Source organism: Ovis aries, chromosome 7 (assembly GCF_016772045.2).
Source record: "Ovis aries strain OAR_USU_Benz2616 breed Rambouillet chromosome 7, ARS-UI_Ramb_v3.0, whole genome shotgun sequence".
Taxonomy (NCBI): Eukaryota; Metazoa; Chordata; class Mammalia; order Artiodactyla; family Bovidae; genus Ovis; species Ovis aries.
Window position 1 is genome coordinate 22,921,796 of NC_056060.1, and position 12,376 is coordinate 22,934,171.

Sequence of the window (12,376 nt, forward strand, 5' to 3'; positions counted from 1 at the left end):
ACTAGACAAGAGCAACAATCACTCTCTGCCTTTCTATTGTACCCTAACCACAAATCAGGTTTATCAGAGGGCTGCCTATGCAAGAAGCTTAACTGAGTCTAACGGAAAAAGAAGCGCAGACAAGTTCTGTTCCTTCCCATCTCACCTCCTGCCTCATGCCCTTGTAGAAGCTAGTGGTTAGAGACCAGCAATGCAGCAGGTCCCTTTCTGCTCAAGAACTAGGTAAACAGTATCCATCAAAGATGGACGGGTCAGGTCCTCCCTATTCCCACCGACGACTATGTAGGAAGTAGGATGAGGGAGAAGATGCTATCAGTGGGATCCTTTTCTTTAACAGAACATCGCTTTTGACAAAACCCACACAGCTATTTCTCACTCTTCTCCTCTCCTGGGAATCCTATACTTATGTCAGAAAATTTGACAGTGTCCCACAGGTCCTTTAGTCTCAGCTCATTTCTCTTCATTCTTTTTTCTTTCTGCTCTCTGACTGGACAATTTCAGTTAACCTACCTTCAAGTTCTTTCTCCTGCCTATTCAAATCTACTGTTGAATTTTTCTTAGAAAATGTTCTCTTTGTAACAATTTCTCTGCCCTGAGAGAGTGCTGAGTTTGTGACATGTAGACAAGCCCTTTGCGTTAGTCCTTGAGGGAACCACAAGACAGGTTAAAACAGTGAAGCTCTGCTCTTTCATGACAAAGAGCTCTTCCCCCTCCACCACCCGGAACTCACACTGGGGATGCAGGCAGCTATCTAAAAACTGTCATGGATCCAGTGATGGAAAGACGGAACAAAGGTTAGTAAAAACACCACAGGGCTTTCCTACCAGGCGTTTCCTTTTACTTATATGTTTGCTCGGTTGCTGCACAACTTTCCATGGTATTTGCCTCTATGAACAGATAAATGTGCTAAAGTTTCCTGTCTTGCTAAGCTGTCCTATTTCCTGGACCTTTGGCTGCAGAAAGAAGACTTTTCATGGCCTTTTTTGTCTACATCTGTTGGCATTTTCAGGTTCCTGGCTTCCCCAGGACTCACTTGGGTTACATGAGGCAAAAGAAAGCTCAGGGAACTCACTCTGCTCTATCTTTCCTAAAGCCCCAAGTTCTTAAGCTAGTCTGATTTCTTCTCTCCAAATTCTTATGTTTTTCTTTTACATGTGGTCCAGGGTTTCTAACTGTCCTTAACAGGTTGAGTATTAAAAAAAAAAAAATACACCTACTACAGCTTGTCAGAAGTGGAAAGAAAGCATGATGCTTCCTTCTTTCCCTGAAGAATGAACCTCTGACCAGCTTGGCTAGTCCACCTCCTTGGCAGTAGGCCAGTCCAAATGGTATTAAAATTATGTAATTCTTGTTCAGCCACCTAGATTCTCCTGTTGAATAAATACAGTCCTAGGTTGTGAAGATAACTGTGGTTTACTTGAGTACACTGCTCTAAGAATTCCCTTAAATGGCCCAGTAGGCCCAAGGTGGTGAATATAAATGATCTCTGTAAATGGCATGAAAATCCCCTTATTCCTCTTGCTCCTTATCATTCTATATAAAAGTTTTGAGTGTGATCAGGAAATGACTAGAAAAAATGGCAAAGTTATATACCACGCCAATTTTGTGGTAGTGGAAAAGGAGCAACAACCCTGGTACTCGGGAAGGGGAAACGTTAGACCCTGGAAAGTTTGTGTTTGTTGGAAGGGAAGATTGTTCATGCTCTCTTTGTATGCTATACCCAGCACTGCAGCCTAAGCAGAACAACCATATGGTCTGTGAAAACAGAAAGATTGAAATGATTGTGGCTCGTCCTGGACTGTTCTTCTGCACCTGACGTCACGAGCAGAATCTGCTCAACACGGATTCCCAACCCCCTATGTGTACAAACCTGTAAATCAGCGCAACTTGGCTTCAGTATGGCGGGTTCAAATGTATATGCTTCTGGTGTCTGCCCATCTTGAATTATGCCTCATGAATGACGCTGCTCATGTAACTTAATAAGTGATGTAATGATGAATCTAATCAAGCTTAACAATAAATTTAAAACTGGACCAATCTGTCTCCCTTGGAGTTATATGTTTGTGTTTGGGAAGAAAGAACATCTCTCCATTGGGAAGGATGGTTGATCTTTGGTCCCTTTTTAGAAACTAAACCAAAGACCAGTGTGTCCAATTCCCTTGTATGGGTCATAATGAATATTATACTACGTCCAAGCTGTTTATATCCTGGAACTTATTCACAGTTGACTGAATCTGGGATCCTAGGAGACATGACTGAGCTTGATCGTGCAGACTGGTCTCATCCTGCTATATAAATTTCTGCTCACAGTTGCTGTTTATTCGCTAAGCTGTGTTCAGCTCTTTTATGACCCCATGGACTGTAGCCTGCCAGGCTCCTCTGTCCATGAGATTTTCCAGGTGAGAATACTGGAATGGGTCGCCATTTTCTGCTCCACAGTATCTTCCCTACCCAAGAATCGAACCAGTGTTTCCTGTGTCTTCTGGATTGCAGGCAGATTCTTTACCACTGAGCCACAAGGGAAGCCCTGCTAATAGTGGATTTAATTAAATGTTGTTAGAGAAAAATCAAATAGATTTAATCTCAGTCTTCATCACTCAGAGAAACAAGAACAGTGGAAGGAGCGGCAAACTCTCAAGAAAAATTTCTAGAAGCGAATACAATTTAGAACCATGAAGCGAATGTTGTTGAAAGGCAGTTCGCTGTGAGTCTCTTATACGTCTACATGATGTTCTGGGTTTACCAACAACGTAAGGTCATTACCACTCAACCTGAACCATTTCTCAGAGTTGTGCTTGCAGATGTAACCTTGATGGATGGGGTAATGTCTTCTCTGAGACAAAAAATGAGCTTGCTTACTGCTTGGTGAAAATAGCAATGAATTCCCCAAGCTCACTATTCATCAGCTGTGACACAATCCCATCACATGCATAGCATCCGTTTACCCCTCTTAAATCACCATGAGAGACTTATGGACAAAGGCAACGGAAGCGAATGTGCTAGTGTTCATGCTGCTTGCTGTGTCCTAAGTAATAACATCCTTCATCTCTGACACAGGATTTGTGACTTTACTGATAGCACCAAAGACACAACAAGCTATTCGCCTGTAAGAGAGTAAGATCAAGACCTGACAAAGCCCTCTCTGCCACCCTTAGAGACACTATAATAAATACTAGAATTACTTTTGAGAAAAATGTTTCCCCAAGCTGGTCTAAAATGGATCTTTTCTGAAGGATATTCTTTATAGCCTCACATGGGACTTAACTATTATTTCTAATGAAATGAGGAAATCTCTGACATACTGTAATGAAATAGACTCCTGGGAAATTCGTGTTACACCCTGAAATGACTATTAATTCTGTGAGGAACCTAATACCAGTACATGATCAAAAGTAGAATAAATATGAACCAGCCGTCTGACCATAATTATGATCTCTAATCAAAGCTTTTAAAAAAACTTATCTCCTATAAAATGTTCCTAACAAAGCTAATTATTTGAATATGTTTCCTGAGACTTTTTCCTGCAGTAATTTGAAATTAGATTTTGATGTGTGCTCATAATTATTTGACTTGAAATTCCTTTTATATTTTCCAAAGTCTTTTGGACATGTCTTTTTTTCTCTCTCTCTTTTACATATTTCACTGCAGGGTTTCTAGCTTTCAAGTTGACCTGATTCATTGAGATTACACCTGACAAAGTGAAGTCAGCTGACTGAGGACAGACTGAGACCCTGCGTGGATCTAATCATTTACCAGAGCCTCCTGAGCAGAGGAAGGCTGGAACCTGAGTCTTCAAGTAAGAGCCAGAGGTAACTGAACTAGAGCACAGAAGAAGCAGTGAGAACATGTATGAAGTTAAGAGTTTCAAGGGGGGAAATGACAAGAATGAAAAGGAAAGCAAAGAGGGAGAAGGCCCACACAACATTTATTTAGTAGATAGTTATCAACTGACTGCTATGGGCCAGTCACTGTTCTAGATGCTAAGAGTAGAGCCCATGAGCAGAACACACAACAATACTGGCCTCACAGAACTTACAATCTAACTGGAGTTGTTAGCAATGAATACATTGACATGTCAATCAAAAATATGCCTGCTTATTATGGTTATTACCATTGGGAAATGACCAGGGTGTTTGATACAGAGTTAAGAAAAGGTTTATGGATGGTTACATTAGTCAGGAAGTTCAGCAAAAATCAGATTTTCTCTACAGTAGTGCTATTTGGAGAAGAAAATAGAAACCCACTCTAGTATTCTTGCTTGGAAAATCCCATGGACAGAGGAGCCTGCTGAACTAGAGTCCCTGGGGTCACAAAAGAGTTGGGCACAATTTAGTGACCAAACATAAACAAGTGATATTTGAGCTGAGACCTGAAGGATGAAAATAAGTCAGCCTCATCAAGATCTGGGGGAGGAAAACTGCAGACAAATGAAAGAATAAGACCCAACGTGGGACAAGACGAGACAAGTTTAGAAAACTGAAAGGTCAGCATTGTGACTGCACAGAGAGTCAGGGAAGAGTGTTATGAACTTAGATTGAAGGGTCAAGTGGGATTCACATTGTGCAGAATCTTGTATACCATAGCCAAGAGTTTGTATTTTATTCTAGAGGCAATAGAAATCCACTGAAGCATTCAGGCAGGTAGCAACAACTTTAAAAAAACCACTGTTGCTACCAGTCAGATTAGTGCTTCTTAAATTTCAAAGTGGTAGAATCACCTGAGGATTTGTTAAAATGAATATTCAAATTCAGTAGAGTAGAAGTCAATCCTGGGATTCTGCACAAATTCTAATATCGCTGGTCTATATTTTGAGTATCAAAACTCTGGGTAATAGAGAGAAAAGAGACAAGTTAGAAGGTAACCTGGATCAGAACAGTGCTTTCCAAATTTTGTTTAATACATCTTATTTTATGAAAAGTTAAGTTCAATTCAGCCACTCAGTCATGCCCAACTCTTTGCAACCCCATGGACTGCAGCACACCAGGTTTCCCTGTCCATCACCAAATTCCAAAACTTGCTCAAACTCATGTCTATAGAATCAGTGATGCCATCCAATCATCTCATCCTCTGTCATCATCCCCTTCTCCTCCTGCCTTCAATTTTTTCAGCATCAGGATCTTTTCCAATGAGTCAGTTCTTCCTATCAGGTGGCCAAAGTATTGGAGCTTCAATTCCATCATCAACCTTCCAGTGAATATTCAGGACCGATTTCCTTCAGGATGGACTGGTCTGATCTCCTTGCTGTCCAAGGGGCTCTCAAGAGGCTTCTCCAACACCACAGTTCAAAAGCATCAATTCTTTGGCACTCAGCTTTCTTTATAGTTCAACTCTCACATCCATACATACATGACTACTGGAAGAACCATAGTTTTGACTAAGTGGACCTTTGTCAGTAAAGTAATGTCTCTGCTTTTAAATATGCTGTCTAGGTTTGTGATAGCTTTTCTTCCAAAGAACAAGCATCTTTTAATTTCATGGCTGCAGTCACCGTCTGCAGTGATTTTGGAGCCCAAGAAGATAAAATCTATCACTGTTTCCACTGTTTCCCCGTCTATTTTCCATCTGCCATGAAGACCAGATGCCATGATCTTAGTTTTTTGAACGTTGGGTTTTAAGCCAGCTTTTTCACTTTTATGAAAAGATATTAGTTCTTATTCTCTGTGAGGTACTCTGATGTTTTCTAATCTTATTTTTTATTACAAAATGTGTAATTACAGAAACCTTACTGATTAAAATAAAAGAAAATTAAAACTGAAGTTTTTCTTTTAATAAAATGAAAACTAATTTAGAGTAGTAATATCCTGACTTGGTATAGTATTGGAAAGTCAGCAGCTTCATGGATTGCTTTTGAAGCTATAGCTTGGTGAAAATTTCTTCATGGAAACCAAACATTTAGTGTCATGTTTTTTCCCTTATCCAAGCAATTTCATTTCCATTGAAACTACAACTTAAATGATGCTCATAGAAATATTGTCTATAATACTGTATAATTGGAAAAATACCAAATAGTGATTAGTTTTTAAAATACATCTAAATAGTGGAAATTAGCCAATCATTTAAAATTATGCCTTTAATATACGTTTTCTGACATGGAAATATCAACAGTGTTAAGAAAAACAAATATGTTAATAAATTCCAGGTATATTATAGTCCCCTCTCATAGAAAAATATAGCTGTATAATACATCACCAAAAATTCTGAAAACTGGTGATAGTCATAACTTTTATGTCATGAAATCATAAGAGTGTTCTCTTTGTAAAAGTGTTTATATCTTCTAATTTATTTAAAATTAATATATATAATTAAGTAACAAAATTTTAGCTTAATTTAAATTTAAAATACTAGACTCCTTCCTTCAAACTCTGGATCCATTTTTTTATCTTTAGTGGAAGAAGCAATTGACAAAAGGTCAGAGTGTCTGAGTTCTGTTCCCAGCTTCCATTTTGCTATAAGTCATGCCTTACGTGGCCATTCAAATCTGCTACAGATAAGGTATTATTTTAATTTGTAATAGAAAAAATATAACCTGCTCATAAATATATGGTTTCATATATAACATCCATTAAAACAAGGATAACTTTTTGCACAGTCATTTGTAAAGTCTATTTAATGTAAAAGTAAATTTAATATTAAATTAGTAAATAATTGTATAAATGGCACACAGATATAAAAATATCATGAAGACTATGAACCAATGAATATGACGCTACTGGTGAGGGTACAGCATGGTGAAAACTTGCTTTCTGAACTGGAGCCTGAGCACAAAGGGGCCTACCCTCTCACCTGAAGGGTAGACGGTGAAAAGAAATCTCGGCAGGAGGAGTTCACTTTGCACTGAGGAATGAACTTTCAATAGTAACAAAAGGAAATGTAATTCAACATAAATTCAGATTCATCACATGAGGGAGGGATAGATTATCCTTATTTTCTGTTTGGAGACAGAGATTTTAAGAAAACTCCCTCGGTGGATAAAGGAAACACCTTCCTTCCCACCGAAAGGCTGGACCCCTGTCAAGAGGCCCAGCTGGGAGTTGTGGGACAGGCTGCAGGTGCTTGGAGAGCACTGTGATGCAAAGCACAGAAGTAGGTAGCTGAGTCTCCAAGGTGGGAGGCTGACATACGCAAAACACTATAAAACTTCTCTTTTACCAGGAGTTCTTTAAAATTTTTGTCTGCCTGCTCTTTCTGGCTTGATTGAATTAAAGACAAAGATACAAGTCCTTTCCCAGGCTCCTGCTTGAACCAAAGGAAGTTGTAAAATGTTTTCTTTTGAAAAGTACAACTAAGATCGGCATGTGTTCTCTCCTGGATACTCAGGAATGAAGGATTCTGGTCCAATGTATACTGGCTGCTCACCCCTGTTTGCACAGAGAACCACAGACAAAGGAGATATATTCAATTCAGTTCAGTTCAGTTCAGTCGCTCAGTCGTATCCGACTCTTTGCGACCCCATGAATCGCAGGACGCCAGGCCTCCCTGTCCATCACATCTCCCAGAATTCACTCAGACTCACGTCCATCGAGTCCGTGATGCCATCCCTTCTCCTCCTGCCCCCAATCCCGCCCAGCATCAGAGTCTTTTCCAATGAGTCAACTCTTCTCATGAGGTGGCCAAAGTACTGGAGTTTCAGCTTTAGCATCAGTCCTTCCAAAGAAATCCCAGGGTTGATCTCCTTCAGAATGGACTGGTTGGATCTCCTTGCAGTCCAAGGGACTCTCAAGAGTCTTCCCAAACACCACAATTCAAAAGCATCTATTCTTCGGCGCTCAGCTTTCTTCACAGTCCAACTCTCACATCCATACATGACCACAGGAAAAACCATAGCCTTGCTAGATCAACCTTAGTTGGCAAAGTAATGTCTCTGCTTTTGAATATACTATCTAGGTTGGTCATAACTTTTCTTCCAAGGAGTAAGTGTCTTTTAATTTCATGGCTGCAGTCACCATCTGCAGTGATTTTGGAGCCCAAAAAAAATAAAGTCTGATACTTTTTCCACTGTTTCCCCATCTATTTCCCATGAAGTGATGGGATCAGATGCCATGATCTTCGTTTTCTGAATGTTGAGCTTTAGGCCAGTTTTTTCGCTCTCCTCTTTCACTTCCACCAAGAGGCTTTTTAGCTCCTATTCACTTTCTGCCATAAGGGTGGTGTCATCTGCATATCTGAGGTTATTGATATTCCTCCCAGCAATCTTGATGCCAGCTTGTGTTTCTTCCAATCCAGCATTTCTCATGATGTACTCTGCATATAAGTTAAATAAGCAGGGTGACAATATACAGCCTTGACTCATTCCTTTTCCTGTTTGGAACCAGTCTGTTGTTCCATGTCCAGTTCTAACTGTTGCTTCCTGACCTGCATACAGATTTATCAAGAGGCAGGTTAGGTGGTCTGGTATTCCCATCTCTTTCAGAATTTTCCAGTTTATTGTGATCCACACAGTCAAAGGTTTTGGCATAGTCAATAAAGCAGAAATAGATGTTTTTCTGGAACTCTCTTGCTTTTTCCATGATCCAGAAGATGTTGGCAATTTGATCTCTGGTTGCTCTGCCTTTTCTAAAACCAGCTTGAACATCAGGGTGTTCATGGTTCACGTATTGCTGAAGCCTGGCTTGGAGAATTTGGAGCATTACTTTACTAGCATGTGAGATGAGTGCAATTGTGTGGTAGTTTGAGCATTCTTTGGCATTGCATTTCTTTGGGATTGGAATGAAAACTGACCTTTTCCCATCCTGTGGCCACTGCTGAGTTTTCCAAATGTGCTGGCATATTGAGTGCAGCACTTTGACAGCATCATCTTTCAGGATTTGAAACAGCTCAACTGGAATTCCATCACCTCCACTAGCTTTGTTTGTAGTGATGCTTTCTAAGGCCCACTTGACTTCACATTCCAAGATGTCTGGCTCTAGATGAGTGATCACATCATCATGATTATCTGGGTCGTGAAGATCTTTTTTGTACAGTTCTTCCATGTATTCTTGCCACCTCTTCTTAAGATCTTCTGCTTCTGTTAGGTCCATACCATTTCTGTCCTTTATCCAGCCCATCTTTGCATGAAATGTTCCCTTGGTATCTCTAATTTTCTTGAAGAGATCTCTAGTCTTTCCCATTCTGTTGTTTTCCTCTATTTCTTTGCATTGATCGCTGAAGAAGGCTTTCTTATCTCTTCTTACTATTCTCTGGAACTCTGCATTTAGATGCCTACATCTTTCCTTTTCTCCTTTGCTTTTCGCCTCTCTTCTTTTTACAGCTATTTGTAAGGCCTCCGCAGACAGCCATTTTGCTCTTTTGCATTTCTTTTCCATGGGGATGGTCTTGATCCCTGTCTCCTGTACAATGTCACGAACCTCATTCCATTGTTCTTCAGGCACTCTATCTATCAGATCTAGGCCCTTAAATCTATTTCTGACTTCCACTGTATAATCATAAGGGATTTGATTTAGGTCATACCTGAATGGTCTAGTGGTTTTCCCTACTTTCTTCAATTTAAGTCTGAATTTTGCAATAAGGAGTTCAAGATCTGAGCCACAGTCAGCTCCCGGTCTTGTTTTTGCTGACTGTATAGAGCTTCTCCATCTTTGGCTGCATAGAATGTAATCAATCTGATTTTAGTGTTGACCATCTGGTGATGTCCATGTGTAGTCTTCTCTTGTGTTGTTGGAAGAGGGTGTTTGCTATGAGCAGTGCATTTTCTTGGCAAAACTCTATTAGTCTTTGCCCTGCTTCATTCTGCATTCCCAGCCCAAATTTGCTGGTTACTCCAGGTGTTTCTTGACTTCCTACTTTAGCATTCCAGTCCCCTAGAATGAAAAGGACATCTTTCCTGGGTGTTAGTTCTAAAAGGTCTTGTAGGTCTTCATAAAACCATTCAACTTCAGCTTCTTCAGTGTTATTGGTTGGGGCATAGACTTGGATAACTCTGACATTGAATGGTTTGCCTTGGAGACGAACAGAGATCATTCTGTCATTTTTGAGATTGCATCCAAGTACTGCATTTCAGACTCTTTTGTTGACCATGATGGCTACTCCATTTCTTCCGAGGGATTCCTGCCAGCAGTAGTAGATATAATGGTCATCTGAGTTAAATTCACCCATTCCAGTCCATTTTAGTTCGCTGATTCCTAGAATGTCGATGTTCACCCTTGCCATCTCCTGTTTGACCACTTCCAATTTGCCTTGATTCGTGGACCTGACATTCCAGGTTCCTATGCAATATTGCTCTTTACAGCATCGGATCTTGCTTCTATCACCAGTCACATCCAGACCTGGGTATTGTTTTTGCTTTGGCTCCATCCCTTCGTTCTTTCTGTAGTATTTCTCCACTGATCTCCAGTAGCATATTGGGCACCTATTGACCTGGGGAGTTCCTCTTTGGTATCCTATCATATTGCCTTTTCATACTGTTCATGGGGTTCTCAAGGCAAGAATACTGAAGTGGCTTGCCATTCCCTTCTCCAGGGGACCACAGACCTCTCCACCATGACCCGCCCGTCTTGGGTTGCCCCGCAGGCATGGCTTGGTTTCATTGAGTTAGACAAGGCTGTGGTCCTAGTGTGATTAGATTGACTAGTTTTCTGTGAGTATGGTTTCAGTGTGTCTGCCCTCTGATGCCCTCTTGCAACACCTACCATCTTACTTGGGTTTCTCTTACCTTGGGTGTGGGGTATCTCTTCACGGCTGCTCCAGCAAAGCACAGCCGCTGCTCCTTACCTTGGACGAGGGGTATCTCCTTACTGCCACCGTTCCTGACCTTCAACGTGGGATAGCTCCTCTAGGCCCTCCTGTGCCTGTGCAGCAACCGCTCCTCTTGTTGCTCCTCCAGGCTGCGGGCCCTGGCCTCATGTGTGAGTGGCTCCTTCCAGCTGCTGCCGCTAGCTTCAGGCTCGGGGTGGCTCCTCAGGGTCACCGCCCCTGGCCTCAGGGTAGTAATGCAATATGATGGTCTTAACCTTGGGAATAACCAGGTGAGCAGTTAACTTCCTGTGTTGAGTGAGGATAACTCTATGTTAGAAGATACCTAGACTCAAGTTCAGATTCAGCCATGTCTGAAAGAGAATCACTAGCTTACTTTGAAGTTACATACAACATTTTAAAAAATGCTCCTTGACAACATCCAGGTGCAGGTTTGGGTACAGAGTGCGAGTGCCTGGGGAGCATAGTGCACCCACCACACAGATGTAGAAGGCTAGATCGCTGAGCTGGGCCGCTGTGAGGTGCAGGAAGCTGTGCTTGGCAGTTGCATCCATAGTCGCTGTGTACCGTCCATTTGACTTTTTGTTGTCACTGTAAGTCATGGTTATCAGGGAAACAAGACCTCTCCCAGTGTCCTGTGTGTACCACCTTAGGGTGTTAAAGGGGCTCACTGTATAATTGCATTGAAATGTGCAATTCTCTCCCTCCAGGACTGCCAGGGATGGAGGACTCTGTTCCACTTGGTTTTTGCCACTCACGCCTGTTCAAAAAGCAAAGAGAGATCTGAGAGATAGCTCACCCATTTTTATTGCTTTCTAATTTGCATCTCTTACTCCTCTCCAGAATGAATCCCAGCTGAACCATAACCTGGCCCCAAATTCTTCTCTCCTTCTACCCCAAAGCAATACATGCAATACTCCTTTTTGAAAACCTTTAAAATATTCCCTGGACTTACTGTGTCAACCTGGCTAAAACTCTTCATTAACTTACAACAAAAATGAAGCCACAAAACCACCAGGGAGGATCTCACATGCATCTCCATTCTTCTGCACTGGGCTCTCCCCCAAAACTGACTTGTCTATTCAATACCTTTTATTTTTTTTACATTAACAAATGATTCTCAGGGTTTATGCTTAGCCAATCAGAGACTACAACCCTATTGAGCCAAAGACCAGATTTTGCTACTTCAAACTCAATCATACCCACAGGCAAGGCCAATGCCAATACTGCCATCTTGGGGTCAGAGCTATGGTTGCTCAGAACCTTGGGTTAGGCTTCTTGCTAGGTTTCCTTCTCACTATTTTGAACATAATACTGAATATAAGCCCCTATAAGTCTCTGTAAACAGAGTAGGTTAGTACATAAAACATATGCTTAAAAACCCTGGTATGAATTCTGACTTATTGGATAGGAGAGTTAAGCCTCAGTTTTCTTATCTGAAAATATATATGGTAACACTTTCCTGACATTTTTGAAAGATTTAAAAGACATGATGTGGACTATCAGCATAATGGCAAAGGAGGAAGCCCTGTCTCTCTTTCCTCCACAGACATGGACTTCACAGTGATGTTAGCAACAGTATACCTTGAAGGACAGTGCCAAACCCAGCTAAAAGTAAACATACTTGTGGAAGAACAAGCTGAGGGCAGTCACATTTACAGGGGAGAGAAGAGCAACTTCACTTCAC

At 41.1% G+C, this 12,376-nt stretch overlaps 1 protein-coding gene across 1 annotated transcript in view; it reads right to left on the reverse strand.

Annotated features, from left to right (window-relative positions):
• The window catches only part of LOC121820038 (uncharacterized), a 234,431-nt gene extending 222,671 nt beyond the window's left edge, over positions 1 to 11,760 (reverse strand). The window contains exons 1-2 of the mRNA XM_060418973.1: positions 11,680 to 11,760; positions 7,795 to 11,449 (exon numbers count right to left, since the gene is read on the reverse strand). Coding sequence (XP_060274956.1) covers positions 8,334 to 9,302 — 969 coding nt within the window. The 5' untranslated portion in view covers positions 9,303 to 11,449; positions 11,680 to 11,760 and the 3' untranslated portion in view covers positions 7,795 to 8,333. The remainder of the gene's footprint in view (positions 1 to 7,794; positions 11,450 to 11,679) is intronic.
• Positions 11,761 to 12,376: the final 616 nt, after the last annotated feature.